Source organism: Hermetia illucens, chromosome 1, assembly GCF_905115235.1.
Source record: "Hermetia illucens chromosome 1, iHerIll2.2.curated.20191125, whole genome shotgun sequence".
NCBI classification, from domain to species: Eukaryota; Metazoa; Arthropoda; class Insecta; order Diptera; family Stratiomyidae; genus Hermetia; species Hermetia illucens.
The window spans coordinates 254,592-274,037 of NC_051849.1; the positions used below are offsets into that span (position 1 = coordinate 254,592).

General features: G+C 40.3%; 2 protein-coding genes across 2 annotated transcripts in view; both read left to right on the forward strand.

The window, feature by feature from the left end:
- The first annotated feature begins 8 nt into the window (after positions 1–8).
- Positions 9–8,118, forward strand: LOC119661790 (transmembrane protein 208). The gene is made up of 4 exons (XM_038071274.1): positions 9–160; positions 224–379; positions 7,605–7,741; positions 7,802–8,118. The coding sequence occupies exons 1-4, from the start codon at positions 155–157 to the stop codon at positions 8,016–8,018; spliced, it is 516 nt and encodes a 171-aa protein (XP_037927202.1). The 5' UTR covers positions 9–154; the 3' UTR covers positions 8,019–8,118.
- A 10,667-nt stretch (positions 8,119–18,785) lies between these two features.
- LOC119661503 overlaps positions 18,786–19,446 on the forward strand; it is a gene marked incomplete at its 3' end in the record, with an annotated part of 47,582 nt that continues 46,921 nt past the window's right edge. Inside the window, exon 1 of the mRNA XM_038070870.1 lies at positions 18,786–19,160. Within this exon, the coding sequence (XP_037926798.1) occupies positions 19,121–19,160 (40 nt within the window). The remainder of the gene's footprint in view (positions 19,161–19,446) is intronic.

A 19,446-nucleotide genomic window follows, 5' to 3' on the forward strand; every position in this document is an offset into this window, starting at 1 on the left:
AGAACACAATCCGGACGCACCCTTGTCTGTTTGCCTGAGACGTCAGATACGTGTCACTTCGTGTAGGGAAAGTATTTACTCGTTGAAAGCGGGTTGTGGTGCAGATCGGCAAAGTTGGGACAGGGAGTTCTGTGTACATTTCATATAATAAATCATGGCTGTATGTATAGTTATAGCTGGGCAATATCGGCTTACTTTTGACTAAACTCAATTTTGTTTTCAGCCGCCGACGAAAGGCAAACAGGGCACCAAAGGAGCCAAGCAAATTGTCGAAGACAACCAGGCAACTCTTAGTTTTTACAGGAACATGGCTTTGGGAAGCATAGCGGCGTTCGTGGTCCTCAACTTTATATTGTTCGAATTTACAACTTTTGTGACGGTAAGCGTTAAAATGTAAACAGAGGTGAATGCTAAATTGCAATATGCCGGCACTTGAGATTTCTTATTTTGTTCACCTTTGAGTGTGTTGTTATATCCGCGGTCTTGCAGCATGAGCCCCTACCTTCTTGGGAATAAAAGCGAATTGCACCAGGAAAGGATCAAAGAGGGAATTTAATACCAGGAACCAGGTACATCAGTAGTTAATCAAAACTAATCAGTTATCAATTATTTTGCGATCGTACTGCATATTGCCAAAAGGTCCGTTCCCACCGACTCCAGTATACCGCCCGTGAACAAACGAAAAACTTTTCCAGGATGATTGTCAGACTGAAAACCGATAGTTATTAAGGTAATAGTTTTTATCAAACTTGTTTCTGTGTCCATTGACATGCAACTCACTGTCAACACTACTCGATCTCGACGGATAGTGCTCCTCATAACGTTTGATGTCAGAAATGCCTTCAATTCCGTAAGATATGCTAGGCACACTAGAGAACTCCTTTCACGTGCCAAGCTATCTCTTGCGGATATTGAGGGATTATCTGAAAGACCGCTCCCTGCTCTATGAGACGCTAGAGGGCCAGAGGAGGATGGAAATCACGTCGGGAGTAGCGCAGGGATTCATCCTAAGGCCGGACCTCTGGAATGCTTCCTACGATAGTCTGCTGAGACTCGATATGCCTGAAGAGTCGCGCCTGGTCGGTTATGCAGACAACATTGCGGCACTTGTTGCCGGACGCACTGTTGAACAGGCGCAAAGCAGACTTGGCATATTGATGCGACGGGTAAGCGGATGGATGACTGCTCATGGTTTCAACCTTGCGTTGGAAAAAACCGAAGTAGTCATTCTGACTAGAAGGAGAATCCCGACCTTGCGTCCCATATCGATCGGCGAGTTGACTATACAGTCAAAACCAGCGATTAAATACCTTGGTTTAATGCTCGACTCGAAGATGAGCTTCTTCGAGCAAATCAAAGCAGCCGCGGACAGGGCTGCAGCAGGAGTCGCGGCCTTGAGTCGGCTAATGGCGAATGTCGGCAGTCCTATATCAACTAGGAGACGTCTCCTCATGGGAGCAACGCAGTCCGTCCTTCTCTATGGTGCGGAGGTATGGGCTGATACCCTTGACAAGGAGGTGCATCGTAAACGCCTCGCTCAAGTGCAGAGGCGAGGAGCTTTGCGAGTGGCGTCTGCTTATCGCACCGTCTCCGAACCGGCTGTGATGGTGATTGCGGGAGTGATCCCCGTTGGCTTCCTTGCCAAGGAGCGCAAAGCTATCTATCGCCGTAAGGGCGAAAACTTAAGAGAAGTGGTTGTCCGTGAAGAACGTCAATGCACCCTTAACGAGTGGCAACTTTCATGGCAAAATGAGCCAAGGGGCAAGTGGACTGCGCGGCTCATCGAAAAATTAGACCCATGGTTGAACAGAAAGCACGGTGAGATTGATTACTTCCTTACCCAACTTCTAAGTGGGCATGGAGGTTTTCAGTCTTACCTGCACAGGGTTGGGAAGGCGCGATCTCCTGATTGTGCGTTCTGCAATAGAGTGGTGGATGACGCTGAACACGCTCTCTTGCGAGAGGTGGGACGGCCTCCGCCAGCAGCTTTATGCAGACACAGGGGAGCTCTCTCCGACAACATTGTCAGAGAGATGCTGAAGGGTGCTGGCAGCTGGAATCGTATTGCGAATTATGTTCGGGCTCTTCTTACTACGAAGAAGATTGAACTCGACCGGCAGAGGGATCGGACGGTAAGGGGTTCCCTGAACTAACAACTCCCTTCCTCCCCTCCCCTCCCGTTGGTGAAAGGAATTCCCTGACTCTCTCAAAGCCGGGAGAGCGGGAGGGCTAGCCCGAAGTAATGTGTCAAACGGTTCCAGGCTAGTTCTCTGATGACAGGGAGGTGTTTAGTTGGTAGTCCGCCAGCGTGCTGTTGCGGGAGTCCAACACTCTATGCGTAAACGCATTCACCTACCCTACTCCCAAAAAAAAAAAAACTGTCTACACTACTGAGACTGTTAGTCCACCCCGTGGTCCTACCTGACGCTGGCCCCTCTGCTTTAACTCATGTTCTCTTTCACAGCTGAATCGGCTGGCATCCGACAGGTCCCAACAATTAAACATCTGACATGACTGATTTTGCGTGCACTTTTCCAATAAGCTTGCCAAATTTCCAAAAATCAAAGTTTATGGCCAAATTTAGTTGCATGCATCAGATTTTTATCAAAACTAAAAAGCGGGTTACTACTCCGGGCGATTCCCATGAAGCATATAAAATTTCAAGTCGATAGCCTTTATAGTGTTTTATGTGTTTAGCACTAGAATAACCCCTTACGGAACAAAATATTTGATTATATTAAAGAGCTGGAGGGGCCGCAGCTCCGAGTACTTAGGTCTTCCGTAACGTCAATTCAGACTTTCGTAAATCTGAGGATGTTTCCGAAAGGTAGGGGCCTAACTAATTGTCATTTCGTTTCGTTTATGGAATAACTGTTTCAGCTTTATGTGGTGTTAGTTGCATTAGCTGGGCTTCTATGTCCCTGTTCAGCTTCTGCTTCTTTTAGCTGTTGATGCATTCGTTTCGCCATTCCAGCCACTGCATTCCACGCGGTATCCGATATCACCATATAGCCTCAGCTCATTCTCGAGGTTTCTCCTTGGGCGTTCGAATCTTGAGCAAATGAAGAAATCGTCATCTGCGAATCCCATGACAACAGTCTGCTTATATACTAGGAGCCATAGAACACCATCATACATTATACTCCGCAGGAGAAGGTCCAGAACAGACCCCTGCGAAATTCCTGCCGTTATATCGTATGTCTCCGACCCTTCATCCGAATCGTAAAGTAACTTCCGCGGTGGAAATGGCACCCGTTTCAGCGCCTTCTTGGGGATTCGATCAAATACCGGGGATTGCGTTATCCCGGACTCGTTTTACTGCTCCCAGAACTTCGTCTGCCTTTTCTGGGGTGATATCTGCGGGACTTACTGAGATCGTATGAAATGTAGTTTCCGGAGGTTGAGAAAACAGTGCCGAAAGGATCTCTCGCAGCAATCTGGGGCACATAATAGAAGGAGACTTTTTACCTTTTACTGTCGACATAACCGAGTTGTACGCACAGCCCCAAGGGCCAGAATCTGCCTCATTACAGAGTCGCTTAAAATAATCATTTTTATTAGAATCGATTCGATGTTTGTCTGTCTGTCACACCCGATTTATTCGGAAACGGCTAGACCAATTGTCGCGGAAATAAGAGCATGTGGCCTGTTGTTCCCTTTTGCATAATAGTAAGTGGCGCCATTTTATGTTAAGTTTAAGGGAGGGCGTGAATGGAGGGTGCAAATTTTTTTTCACAGAATATGGCCATGTGGGGTATCAAATGAAATGTCTCCATTAACATTTTTACCAAAATTCAGTTCTTTCTTTCATTTTTTGTTAACGACACAAGCAAATAAATTCTTACATATATGTAAATATTTTTTGGCACCACCCTTCACACTAATAACAGCCCCTATTCTGTTTGGTATGATTTAATAGCAGCGGTTAATCATATCCTTGAAAACGTCATTATTTTACCAGAAATCGACAATTTTTGCTTTGACCACGTCTATAGTGAGATTAGGAGAGGAGTACATTTTCGATTTCAATAGGCTCGAAACATTTTCTACCGGGTTAAGATCGAGAGAATTGCCAGACCAAAGAATAATCGGGATATTGTAGTATTTAACAAATTAAGGCAAGATTTGGCGTGATGGCAGGGTGCATCACCTCGCATATGCGTTTCGTTCACTTTGCCACAGCAAAATGTGGGAGCATAGTAAGAGGGAAAACTTTTCCCTATTTTTTCGATCCACTTCCTTCCGACAACAAATTGCGTATTGCTCCACACCACCATTTGCAGAGTCCAAATTCCTTGGCTTTTATGACGGGAAATATTTTTCGCGGTTTCGTACATTGCGTTGCGCGTATCGCGTTCCATTCTTAAAACGTTTTCTAGCGCTGTTTTAGAGGCAATGCTGTGCTCCCTTACTTCGCGCTTCAGAATACTTGCAACGGTGTTACCTTAAACTTCTTTATACCGAATCTATTCTCCGGATCCACTGGAGACTACAGAGCTTTGCTGAGGTGGTTTTGCCCTTCTGTTTCGGCAAATCTAAGTTCCATCATGGGGGCTCTCGTTCTTTGCCTTTTGAGCTTGCACTGTACTGACAATTTCTGCCATGTCATGGTAATAATCTGGGTTGTTTTTCTTCATTTCGTTAATGGATTTGATGCACTTCCAAGGGATCAAGATTCGGGTTTTCATTGCTAATTTAGAAAAGATAAAGTTTGTGTTCCGCGGATTCCAAAATGAAGTCCCTTACGGAATCAATGGACCTATGGTCCGAGAGCGTGGTATCATTTGACCCCTACTGCTTGGATTGGGCCCAATATGCAGTGGCCACTTTGACAAAAGTGGTTTCATTATCCAAGTTGGGGATTTACAGGATCCTTTTCTGCTAGTATTATGTGCGTTAATGCCATGACTTCCCCAAAAAATATTGTAGAGATTCATCATCATCATCAACGGCGCATCAACCGGTATCCGCCTTAATAAGGAACTCCAGACATCCCGGTTTTGCGCCGAGGTCCACCAATTCGATATCCGTAAAAGCTGTCTGGCGTCCTGGCCTACGCCATCGCTCCATCTTAGGCAGGGTCTGCCTCGTCTTCTTTTTCTACCATAGATATTGCCCTTATAAACTTTCCGGGTAGGATCACCCTCATCCATACGGATTAAGTGACCCGTCCACCGTAACCTATTGAGCCGGATTTTGTCCACAACCGGACGGTCATGGTATCGCTCATAGATTTTGTAGAGATTACCCTCCTCATATTGGATACCTCTTGTGAATATTCCACTGGTCACTTTGCTCTTGCCTGAGAAGTTCCGTTGAATTTTTTACATTTTCTGTTTTACTGTCTGCTGCCCGAAACATCCTCAGATGTGCTGTATAGAATAAAACGTAATTGTTTGTGTGAAATCCCATGCATACAGTATGTGACATCAGTAATTTTTTCGTTCTTGTAATTTGGTATTCCGGACGCTCATCATTTCATTGACTTTCCAGGGATTTTTGGACTTTCTATTGAGACCGAAACAATGCAAATATGTTCTTTAGGATCTAAAAGATTTTTAAAGCAAAAAAAAGAAAAATATAGAAATTCAAAGTTTCGGAAGGGCTTCCTCCTTAAGGTATCAAAAAATATTTTTATTCTGATTTAAGTTAGAAAGTGTCGTGGTCGCAATAGGTTATTTAAGAGCGCCCTTTTCCAAGAAGGCAAGCGGTGTGCGGAATATCATTCGTTTATCATATTCATACAAAATGTTAGTATTGCATTGTAAATATTGGTCGTAATTTTATAGACACTTTATCTGATATTGTACACCAGTTTGAAAAGCATGGTCCTGAGATAATTCTCTAAAAAAGAATAAATTGGTGGAAACTGCATAGAAACACTGCAAATGGATTTTCACTGAAGTAATTGCTCACATCTGTTCTGTGTTTAAAATCGAGCGTTTACCGTTTATACTCGCCCTTTATCGATATCCATGCAATTACGGTCAAACCATGCCTAAATTTCAGTTGAAGCATACTTTTGATTTCAAAACACCTGACGGACATCAAGCCATCTGAAGTCAAGTTGATTTATGTTTCCTTGCTAAAAATGCTCGAAACCCAAATTGACGGTACTTAAATTTCAAAGCGGTTGTTGGTTTACGTTTTTTACAATAAATAATTATTCATCTGACCCATTTATTATATCACATTAATGTTAATCAATACGAGCACTGCAATTCCTCGCCACTAATGCGATTACTCCGTGTGAAGAAGTCCCGCTCTTTTTAACCGGTCGCGTTTTCGCTCCGCCACAGCACTCCGACCCCAACTGAAATCTAGCGGCTTCGGCGAGAGAACCCGCGGCGAGGCTACTATTGGATGTTAAAACGAATGCGGCGGACTCGCTTCCTTCCTGTGCCGCCTGCTTTCTAGAAGAAAGGCTTCAGCCTATCCAAGGAGTTTCTCTGGGACTTGTCACCCACGTCACCCAGACTGGACGAGTCATCTCAACACTCGAGGACCTTATAGGGCCCTCGTATAGTAGCTATAGCGGCGCCAGTTCCCATCAGAACGTGGGTACAAATTTCGAGTTCCCCAGAGGTATGGAGCGCCGGTTGCGTGTGACGAGATGGTGGAGGTGTCTTTAATCTGAGAACGGCCTCTCTTAGTAGACAATCCGGTCTCTCCAAGGCCGTCTCTTCTGTCGAGGACCAGGCGGATTTCTTTCTTTCTCTAGTTTGAAACTGTCCCAATGTCATCCCGCAGGGCGGTAGTTAGCTGGCTAAAAGGTTCCGTTTCGGTTCTCCGCCTCGGGCTGATTCCAGTTAACCCGATGGGGAGTTCCGACTCCACGTACCCGAGGAGGGCGATCAGACCCGAGTCTGCACGGGGGCTCATCTGAAGTGGCTTCGGTCACGAAACCTTACCGGGGGTATACTGGTACCATGGGAACCGGGGTAGCCCCTGGACTCCTATACTTCAGGTTTCTGTAGTATTTGAGTACAGCTCGGTTAGTTGCGGTTGGCCCCCTTGTGGGAGCTTCATGGGGGTTGTGGTTTATGCTCAAGCGAGAAGGGACCTTCGGGCCTCGACGTGGTGTTGCGTATCAACACGGGTGCCGTACTCCATAGTTCGGTAGAGTTTTAGATGATACTTGCATCCACCAGTATGAATGCCAAAGCCATGCAAATTGACATAGACTGGTACCGTTGTTGCTTGTCGCAGCGGGGCTCTGATTGTGGTCACAAATTCAATCCGCGTCTTAAGAGGACCGTAGGATTAATCCTACGTTAAAGAATAAGCCGTCCCGTAAGGGAGGGGGGTTTGGCCGCGAGGCTTAGGTACCTTCAATGGCTCATGTGCAGTAGAACACTAGGCTTGTCCCAATGTCAGAGTCTGACTCTTGATAAATATTGTGATGAGACATCTACTTAACGAAAGAATATGTATGAACTTATAGCTAAGTCACGAAAAAAATTGAATTGATAGTACTGAAGAACCATTACAAACTAAACTAAGATGGACAAAATTGTGACTAAATGAAAGAGCTGTAAAAGTTTTAGCGCTAAGCTAACTCGCTATTGATTTTCCCATTATAATAACATAGGCTTCAATTTTAGGTGATGACGGTCCTCGCCATAGCACTCCTTTTTGGTAGTTACCAATTCATGGCATTCATGTGCAAAGCTAAAATATCAGAGACTGGAGCAATTTTAGATTCAGGAACAGATTTGAATATGGAAGGTGGTATAGCAGAGTAAGTTTTAATTTAATCTTACTTTAAGAAATATTTAGTAATCTTTTATGTATTTCGCAGACACGTCAAGGATTTAATAATTTTAGCATCAGGCACAACTCTGCTTACATTATTGTCAAATTACTTTTGGCTTCTGTTGCTGCTTGTCCCTTTGCGGGCGTTCTGGATGCTATGGGGATCGGTGATTAAGCCTTGGTTATCACAAAAAGACGAACAGCCTGAAATCGATGAGAAAAAACAACGAAAAATGGACAGAAAAATGAAGCGAATGAGATGAAGATAGCACTAAGTAGTCGCATTCAAATGTAAATATGTATTAGTTAGAGTTTGTATGTTCTGAAAGCTTTTGTGACAAATAAAAAGAGTTATGATGAAAAGGAGACTTTCATATTTTATGATACAGAGAGATCGAGCAAAACAAATAGATCGAGAAATAGTGGTTAACAAACTCACGGCATCTACTGAAACTAATTTTTAAGAGTTTTCTATAGAATTTCCCTGATCTTAATCCTTTACTTTCTTACTATTATGATCAGATTTGGTATATTACGGATGACTATAAAATAGATATTTGCAACTGTTTTTCGACATTAAACATAAATATCATCAAAATGTTATCCAACCGTACGGAGAAGTCAAATGGAGCAAAAGATATTTACATAATATGGATGACTTACAATTCAAAATTATGATCATGGTAGTTTTTTGTATGAAACTACAGTAGCCTGTCGAAATAACGAACAAAAAAACAGGGATTGCTTGCTATTTTGGATGTGTTCGTTATTTTAAATTTTTTTTTGAGGGAGATATTGCAGAATGTCTATAGAGAAAACGAGGAAAATATGTAAGTGGTCAGAGTGAAATTATGCGGTGTTTCCAACGATTAATTAATTGAAATAATAAAACTTGTTGTTTCTTTTTCGTTGGTGTGGGTATTTATTCTTGCAAATACCGATATTTCGGGAACCACTTGTTTTGCACTGATGAAGGGAACAAGTGGTTCCCGAAATATCGGTATTTGCAAGAATAAATACCCACACCAACGAAAAAGAAACAACAAGTTTTATTATTTCAATGTAAGTGGTACTCTTTCGCATTATAACAACTTTCTCGTAATAAAGTGGTACACTATTTCTGTGGGTATTGCTTGAAAAACAGGCTTTCCAGATTATAAAATTACAACTTTCATCGTATATTTCAAATAGCTATTTCACTATATCCTGCACAACTACATTCTAGCGCTTTGTTGAAAATTGCTCTCGCTTTCTAGGATCTTCGATGCTTCTTTGTATGAACTGCCATTAGATGTTTTACCTGATAATATTTGATAGTCATCCATATTTTTAGAATCAGTTTCTGCTTCTTTCAGGTTCCACTGTTCCAGCCTATTTTTAAGACATGAAGAAACTAAAAAATGTATAAAAAACGAAGTATATTCCTGTTGGATCGATAATGTGGAACCAATTCACCATAGTTGCAATGGGTGCTTGCACTCTTCACCTCTTTCGTATAATTAAATCACAAAATTTTATTCCATCACTTTGTATTGTTTTGTTCTCCCAAGCTGGATACGAGTTTCATATAGAATCCTTCATCGATAGTTTCTTTAACGTTTCCCCTAATTAAGGTTGTAAGAAAATATTTCACATTTGATCGCAAAAACATGACTTAAATATCGTTAGTATCCATTCGCAATTCACACACTGGAGTATTCTACAAAAGGCCGGTAAACCACGACTTTTAAGGAGCGTTTCAACCTAGTTCACTCTTGGAGAAGTCTTGGCAGTAATTTCCAAACTGAAGCAGTTTCATCGTTATGGAAGATTTGGACGGTACGGTAAATTCAAAATCGCCACCAACCTTTTTTTAAAAATGGTGTTATAGATTGATTTACTGACCTAAGTGTAATCTTGCGATGTTTCTAACGATTCAATTATTTGAAACAATTAGACGATTTTTGTTTTTTCTCTGGTTTTATTTATTATATTCAAATACAGAAAGTGGTTCCCGGAATATCGGTATATGCGAATAAAATAAATAATACTAGCGAAGAAACTAAAATCGTCAATTGTTTCAAATAGGATTTACTGATTCTTTGTTTGCAGAGAGACTTTCGCTAGTCATTTTCAAGTGACTTGGTTTGTATAATATCTCTTTTTACGATTAGGCCACTGGCGTTATTCACCAGAGATCGTTCTGAAACGAGAATTTAACTTTTTAGTTTCGGCTTTTATCATATCTCCACCTACTAGTAAATTTCTTGACCGTTATTTTATAAACCATTTTATGAATGCCTTTTCTATTCTTGGTTGCTCGAATTCTCTTAAAGTTTTTTGTTTTGGTTGTGTGTGTTGTTTTTCCGGCTTATTTTATAACGAAAAAAAAGGCAAATTTTATTTTTTAATGCCGAATAGTGAGTTGTTATTCCTCATATACCGCTTTTGACAAGAACTCACTGAGGAAGAGGACAACTGGTCCTCGAAATACTGAGATGTGAGGAATAAAGACTCACTATTCGGCATTAAAAAATAAAATTTGTTTTTTTCCTCTCTCTCTCTTAAAGTTGTTTTCTTGAAAAGTGCCAACGACAGTATTCGAAATTTTCTTTCTTGAATTTCTAATTGAGCACACTAACGGCTTGGATAAATGGTATTTTCACGAGCCGGAGATACGATTAACCTTTGTCTAAATCATTTCACCGATTATGTTTCACACAAAGATTAAAAGACACGCTTCGAATGATTTAATAGCAGGATTTATTCACATAAATACAGTAGTGCACATATTCTGCCTTCTTTCATTGTCTCGATCATCCTCCAAATACTCCAATGCCTTCTCAATGTGTTCTAAAAATTTGGATTTTTTAGTTGGAAACTTTTTTTCTCCCTCGTCTAAATTTTACTGAACCAATTCTGTGTTATCTGTTACAATATTCATAAATTGTGGCACTTCAGGAGTATTAATTACATCAAATGTATCCTCTTCATCGATTTCGTCAAAGCCTATAGTTGTCTATATCAATGCCAGAAGGAGACTCAACCGTTTCTGGCCAGATTTTACGCCACGCCTTGTTCATTGTGCCATTAGTTACCTCTTTCCAAATAGCTTCGATATTTTCAACAGCCTTGAGAATATCAAAATTGTTCCAGATTTCTTTGATTGATAATTGCTTATCTTTATCCAATTCTATTATATCGTCTAAACGTTTCACTAACTTCCTGAAAGTTTGAAGCACGCTTTAAAGGTAGCAATTACTCTTTTGTCCATGGGTTGCAGCAAGGAACTGGTATTTGGCAGTAGGAAGACCACTTTCACATTTTCATCACTTTAGTTGAGAGTTGCAGGATGTCCAGGAGCATTATCAACTAATAGCAAAACTTTGTACGATAAGTTGTTCTTCCTACAGTATTCTTTGACTCCTGGAGAAAATTTATTTCTAAACCATTCAGTGAATACCGCCGAAGTTACCCAGGCCTTTTTATTATGTCTCCAAATAATTGGCAGCGTGGTTTTCGAAATACTTTTTAAGGCCCTTGGATTTTCCGAATGGTACACTAGTAGAGGCTTTAGTTTGAGTGTAAGCCTGTCTTTTGAGACTTTAAAGCCTGGTGTTGTAGCTTCTTCCTTGGAAATAAATGTACTTGATGGTGAACGTTTCCAGTAAAGTCCTGTCTTATCGACGTAAACACCTTCATCAATAATACTTTTAAGCATATCAGGAATTTTTTTCGCTTCTTTATAATCAACACTAGCTGCTTCTCCAGTCAATTTTAAATTATGCAGATCAGATCTTGATTTGGACTAGCCGAACCATCCTCTGATGATATTGAAAAAAATCTTCACCTTTTCTTGGATGACTGCAGTTGAAATTGGTGTATTTCTCTGGTTCATGTCGAGAATCCAGGCATACCGCATTTTTTCTGTCTTGTCTAATAGGAAGGGTCGGTATTTTCTTATTATGGTACTTTCTGGTGAAGAAATTCCCGCTTTAATATGGTCCGCATTGCTTTTTATCTGTCTGATAGCACATGCCTTCAATCCTAAGGAAACAGCAATTTGTGCGGCTCTCTCTCCTTCGCCCAAACCTCTCTCCCCGCCCAAATTAAATAATTATTTCCATTTTCTTTTTAAATTAATAACTTGCCTTTGCCTCTTATTTTTAAAGGAGCTGTATCCTTTATTTATACTGCTATGTTGGGTTTTGATCCCTTTTCTATTAAAACATTCCGACACCGATATGAAAATGCACCCTAGACCAACTTTGCTCTGTTACTGCCATCCTGAGCTTTTGGCAATCTTAGGGATTCCGAATCGTCGTATTTAGCCTCGATGCCGACAAGATCCAGTTCAAGTTTCTTATAGACAAATCGATTAATTGTTACATATGTGTGACTCTGATTTTCAAAAACATGGAAAATGGCGTAATGTTTAACAGCTATCATCCCGCCGGTGCGAGAAGAAAGACATGGAAAATCATGCAACATATTTTCTATATTTTCCTTCAGTTAAAAGATTGAAATTCACAAGTTTAAATTTTAATATGCAGTACTTATCGTAATATTGACCCACATACGTGCTGCAGATATTGCATTATAAAATTGAATCCCCAGAACACAGTATATCTAATAGGCAGTACCCACCCTCAATTAACCGAACTTGCAAATGTATTGGGGAACATATACATCAAAGGTCCTCAACATCTGGCAGTATCTACCTGTAGTTTAATGCCTATGATGTGTACGGATAAACTTGCCCAATATATTCGCAAATCCGGTCCATTGTGGGTGAATACTACTTGTTAGATGTACTGTGCTCCAGAGTACAATATTATATATAATACAAGTCGGGAAACCGGAAGCTGGACGCTTCAGGTACGAAAGGTTTTGTGTATTTCTTAGTACGTAGCACGTAATATATGCATATATTATGTGAGAATATCCACTTTCGGATGATATTGACATTCATAGTCTTGAATTTGCAAAGAAGCGACAACTTTGACGTATTATAATTTTGTTAGTAATAGTGCGATTTCCACCAAACTTGGTAAGATCATCCTCTATATTATATCCTATATCGCTGCGAAATTTCGTGGTCCTAGCATGAACTTAAGGGGGTCTTGCAGCGAATTACTAAAAATTATAGTAATATACCATTATTAACTTTATTTGTGCAGATATCAGTATGGAAGGTATTTCGGAGCCCAGGCACCATATAGTGGCAGCCTCTTGATTTTTTTCAGATTTTTCGGTTTGGTAGTTTCTGAGAATGGCCCCCGTAAAGGAATGGTCACTTTCAACCCCCCGCCCTCCCCACCTTTTCAACAAATGTCAAAACTAAGACCGTTTTCGAAAAGTACTAACCGAGACCTTTAATTTGATACCCCACATGACTATATTTGATGAAAAAAAAATTTACACCCCTCTTTTGCATGTATGGGGACCCCCCTTAAATTCGACGTAAAAGGATGTAATTCACTGTATGCGTGAGCGTTCACAGTTTCCAGCTTTCCACCAAATTTGGTGCCAATCGCTGCAACCGTCTCCGAGAAAAATGTGTGTGACGGACAGACAGACAGACAGACAGACGGACAGACAGACAGACAGTAAACCGATTTTAAAAAGGTTTTGTGTTTACACAAAACCTTAATAATACTCCCATATTGATTTTCAACTGTAAAAGGTAACTTAAATATTCGGAGAAAACATAATACAATTCCAAGACAACACGTGCATAGGACTGGGCAGCAAATTGCAGGGAAGTACCTCTCCATTACTTGCAGCTGCACAATCTCGGCAGTCATCAGGGACTTGCGGTGATCGTGGAAACTGGTGACCAAGAATCGGTTGTCAGATTGCACGGTTGTCGTGTTATTAGTTTCAGTAACTAAAAAGATCCAGCATGGAAAATTTGTCTGGAACACCGCCGCGACTCATTAAGGCAGCACATTGTCAGGCGAACTCAAACTAACACTAGCAATGCCAGTAGACGGATTAAGGATAAAATGCATCCCAGTTAAGCGTCCAAGACAACGGAAGCACAAGAACATATTGGGGTGGATTTTAGAGGCTACCAGCCCAGCATTTTGAGTGAATTGCCACCTAAGCTATCCGCCGTGCTACTATCTCGTGTATGTATTTTGCGGACGCTACCGAAGAGCTGGAGAGGTCTTGATAGGGTGTAAAATTTTTGGTACAAAAAAATTGACCATATACACAGGCAGTGGAGACAGATGAATTTCCACCCTTCCTCACTATGAGGATTACCCTATCTCTAAAAAAGATATGGTGTACAACCCTGCAGACACAAGACCGATTATTTGCTTACCGACCCTCTACAAATGCTTAACGTCCATTTTTGGTGTCAATGCGCACTTCGTGTAAAGAACAACTCATTATCGACTTGGTAGCTGTAGGACAGACAACTAGAAGCCGAAAAAATCTCTCTTCTTGATATATCGATTACGCGAAGGCTTTTGACAGTGTCTCGCATACCTGGCTAATCGATTTCATACGTGTGTGTCGCTTTGATCGCAAACTCACATAGTTGCTGGTGACAGTCATGGAAGGTGCCACATCATCTTGCCAGTGGAGTTTAGAGCCCCCATATACGAGAGGCATCTGCTATGGCTACTGACTGATGTTAGAGGTGCGAGCTGACATATTTGATGTACCTGGATGACATCAAGTAGTCTGCTGTTACCGATAACCGATAACCAAGTCTATTGCATATAGTTGACATGTTCAGCTGTCATATTCGAATAGAATTTGGTCTATGACCAACCCATGCTCGAGTTGATGATTTGAAGGATGATCCGCTGTCCGAATTCCTACGACTTGCGAAGCTGGTTTTAAAAAATCATATCTTTCGGGGAAGAATAAAATAAGCGCAGTGAATATATTCACTACACTGGCATATGTATTGGGAATATTGGCTTGGGCAAAGACCGATCTAGAAAATGTCTTGCGGGTAGGGACTTCAAATCACAGCCTATACACTTGCCCTGAGACGCTGATACCCTCAGATCTCAAGATCACAAATCAGGTTCCTTTTCATTATTTTGTAAGTACTAAGCAAGAAATTAGCATTTAAATCCTCGAAAAGTGATTTTTCAGCTTTTACCCCATTTTCGTCATCTTCAAATGACAGCCTATACACTTGCCCTCAGACGCTGATACCCTCAGATCTCAAGATCACAAATCAGGTTCCTTTTCATTATTTTGTAAGTACTCAGCGTGAAATTAACGTTTAAATCCTCGAAAAGTGATTTTTCAGCTTTTCCCTCATTTTCGTCATCATCAAATCACAGCCTATATACTTGCCCTCAGACACTGATACCCTCAGATCTCAAGATCACAAATCAGGTTCCTTTTCATTATTTTGTAAGTACTAAGCGAGAAATTAACGTTTAAATCCTCGAAAAGGGATTTTTCAGCTTTTCCCCCATTTTCGTCATCTTCAAATGACAGGCTATACACTTGCCCTCAGACGCTGATACCCTCAGATCTCAAGATCACAAATCAGGTTCCTTTTCATTATTTTGTAAGTACTCAGCGTGAAATTAACGTTTAAATCCTCGAAAAGTGATTTTTCAGCTTTTCCCTCATTTTCGTCATCATCAAATCACAGCCTATATACTTGCCCTCAGACACTGATACCCTCAGATCTCAAGATCACAAATCAGGTTCCTTTTCATTATTTTGTAAGTACTAAGCGAGAAATTAACGTTTAAATCCACGAAAAGTGATTTTTCAGCTTTTCCCCCATTTTCGTCATCTTCAAATGACAGCCTATATACTTGCCCTCAGACGCTGATACCCTCAGATCTCAAGATCACAAACCAGGTTCCTTTTCATTATTTTGTAAGTACTAAACGAGAAATTAACATTTAAATCCTCGAAAAGGGATTTTTCAGCTTTTCCCCCATTTTCGTCATCTTCAAATGACAGCCTATACACTTGCCCTCAGACGCTAATGCCCTCAGATCTCAAGATCACAAATCAGGTTCCTTTTCATTATCTTGTAAGTACTAAGTGAGAAATTACCGTTTAAATCCTCGAAAAGTGATTTTTCAGCTTTTCCCCCATTTTCGTCATCTTCAAATGACAGGCTATACACTTGCCCTCAGACACTGATACCCTCAGATCTCAAGATCACAAATCAGGTTCCTTTTCATTATTTTGTAAGTACTAAACGAGAAATTAACATTTAAATCCTCGAAAAGTGATTTTTCAGCTTTTCCCTCATTTTCGTCATCATCAAATCACAGCCTATATACTTGCCCTCAGACGCTGATACCCTCAGATCTCAAGATCACAAATCAGGTTCCTTTTCATTATTTTGTAAGTACTCAGCGTGAAATTAACGTTTAAATCCTCGAAAAGTGATTTTTCAGCTTTTCCCTCATTTTCGTCATCATCAAATCACAGCCTATACACTTTCCCTCAGACGCTGATGCCCTCAGATTTCAAGATCACAAATCAGGTTCCTTTTCATTATTTTGTAAGTACTAAGCGAGAAATTAACGTTTAAATCCTCGAAAAGTGATTTTTCAGCTTTTCCCTCATTTTCGTCATCATCAAATCACAGCCTATATACTTGCCCTCAGACACTGATACCCTCAGATCTCAAGATCACAAATCAGGTTCCTTTTCATTATTTTGTAAGTACTAAGCGAGAAATTAACGTTTAAATCCACGAAAAGTGATTTTTCAGCTTTTCCCCCATTTTCGTCATCTTCAAATGACAGCCTATATACTTGCCCTCAGACACTGATACCCTCAGATCTCAAGATCACAAATCAGGTTCCTTTTCATTATTTTGTAAGTACTAAACGAGAAATTAGCGTTTAAATCCTCGAAAAGTGGTTTTTCAGCTTTTCCCCCATTTTCGTCATCTTCAAATCACAGCCTATATACTTGCCCTCAGACGCTGACAACCTCAGATCTCAAGATCACAAATCAGGTTCCTTTTCATTATTTTGTAAGTACTAAACGAGAAATTAACATTTAAATCCTCGTAAAGTGATTTTTGAGCTTTTCCCCATTTTCGTCATCTTCAAATGACAGCCTATAGCACTTGCCTTTGTCCAAATTCCGGATGCGTAATCCAATCTATTTTTCTATCTATTAATTCTACAGTAACTGAACAGTAACCGTGTGAATTGGTTCTGAGAGCTCTTTACTCAGACAGAGGGTTTTATGTTTGCTATTCAGGATGGCGTGGTTGCCACCCGGGATGAAAGAGCTGGTAGCGACTGAATAGTGCAGAATGTGTGGTCCTGTCAGAGAGATATTGGACCATCATCTGATTTCTGACCGCACTGTTAGTCAATGCTTACTGCTTACTACTGCGTACGGCATGTATTGTGATTGGCCAATTTTCACTGGTCGCCGTATTTCACGCAAAAGGGTGATATTTCCTATAGTCAACCTCAAACAAAAACAAGTCGGGAAACCGGAAGCTAGACGCTTCAGGTATGAAAGGTTTTGTGTATTTCTTTTATAAAGAGATTTGGGTGTGCATTTGTCCCATTGGCATGTAGCACGTAAAATATGCATATATTATGTGAAAATAGCCACTTTCAAGTGATATTGACATTCATAGTCCTGAATTAGCAGAGGAGCGCAGATTTGACCTAGTATAACTTTGTTAGTAATAGTGCGATTTTCACCAAATTTGGCAGGATCATGATCTATACTGTAGCCTACATTGCTGCAAAATTTGGTGGTTCTAGGGTGAACTTAAGAGGGGTCTTCCTGCCAATTACTAAAAATTATTTTAATATACTTTTATTAACTTTATTTGAACAGGTATCGATATTGAGGGTATTTCGGAGCCTAGGCACCTGATTTTTTCCAGATTTTTCGGTTGGGTAGTTCCTGAGAATGGGTTCGTTAAAAAAATGACCACTTTCAACCCCCCGCACTCCCCACCTTTTCAGCAAAAGTCAAAACTAATACCGGCTTCGAAAAGTACTAACCTTTAATTTGATGCCCCACATGACTATATTTGATGACAAAAAAATTTACACCCCCCTTTTGCATGTATGGGGACCCCCTCCTTAAATTCGTCGTAAGAGGATGTAACTCACTATATGCGTGAGCGTTCATAGTTCCCACCTTTCTACCAAATTTGGTGTCAATCGCTATAACCGTCTCCGAGAAAATGCGTGTGACGGACAGACAGACAGACAGACAGACAGACAGTAAACCGATTTTAATAAGGTTTTGTTTTACAAACAAAACCTTAAAAAGGAAACACAATTTGTAACAAGTCAGGATAGGCTTGAAATATGTATTTTATTTGGTTTTGTTGACCAAATAAATTTTATGTTCGATGGGAAAGTGAGCTCAAGTCTTAACAGTTGATGATTTACGACTACACCCACATAAGTTAATCAAAAACAACACGCAGGGATAATCTATATTGGCTTTTTGTTCGCCTCGGTCAACTTCTTCTAATAATTGCTTTTTCTAATAATAATCTTTTAACCACAATCCACAGTTAATTTTTGTTGTTTTAATATTTTCATCTGCATCGGTCATCGTCAGCATCACTAAGATCAAATTTTCGTGTTATTTTTTTTACGTTATAAAATTATAAGCAATCCTTTTCGGTTATTATTCATATTGGTTATTTCGTTTTTATAGAAAAAGATATTATACACACATTAATGGCAAAAGACGTGTCCTATAACTAAAGCGCAACCGGAAAAAAAAGTATTTATTAAAGGGCTTGCACTCCCCATCCTCATTTCCCGACCTTAAACGCTAATTCGCGTTTAGCCACGGAGAAATTTCTTCACTTATTTTATTTGTGTTGTTACATACTTATTCCATCTTACAATCGATGAAAATAGCAAATGAGAATTTTCAGGAAAATGAGAAATGTTTAGATGGCTCGCGTAAAGTTGGGAAGATTGAGCGCTCGACTTGCAAACGTATGTCTGTATTCGTAGCGCAATGTACGCTATGGATTGTAATAACGCCTGGTGGCTTGGAGAGAATATTAAGAATAGTATCATCTGGCTTCGTGGTGTCGGGATATGAACGAAGCCAGCATATTTCCCGGCTTCCATCTTTCAGTACATGCGGGAATAACTAGGCTCCAGGTATATGGACGTTAACAATAACCGAACCGTAATTCTGCTCGAAAACCAGTGAGTGACTTGTTCTAGTGAAAAGTTTCGGCTTTTATAGGGAAAACGACCAAATGCGTGAAAAGTGTCTGTGATTTGAAACGAATCGAATTGATGCGAAAAGTACGGATGTATTAGAAAAGTAGAAAAGATGCGAATTATCTTTATGAGTTCAGCAATCAGTTTTAACCTGTAGTGATTTTCAGTTATGCTTATTAGTGCAAACGTGGGCATAGAGTATTATGGATAAGCTAGCAGAGATCCCAGCAGAATTATCGCTAGGTATGGAAAATTCGGATTATTGCAATGCATGCATTTATAAACTGGGTTACGCAACAGAAACAAAGCCATCTTTTAAAAATGCATACCCTGAAAGCCAATATAATAATAATACTTTACTAGACGAGTAATCTCCGTAGAGGTGTCAACATCTCCCTCGAGGACGGAAGAAAATTTTGAAGAAATTCCATTGCTTCTTGGTTTCTAAAACAAAACGTCGCAATTCTCGTTGGGGCAAAGATTAATCTTTCAAAACCCAGCAAATAAAATTTGCTCTTTCCATGATGTT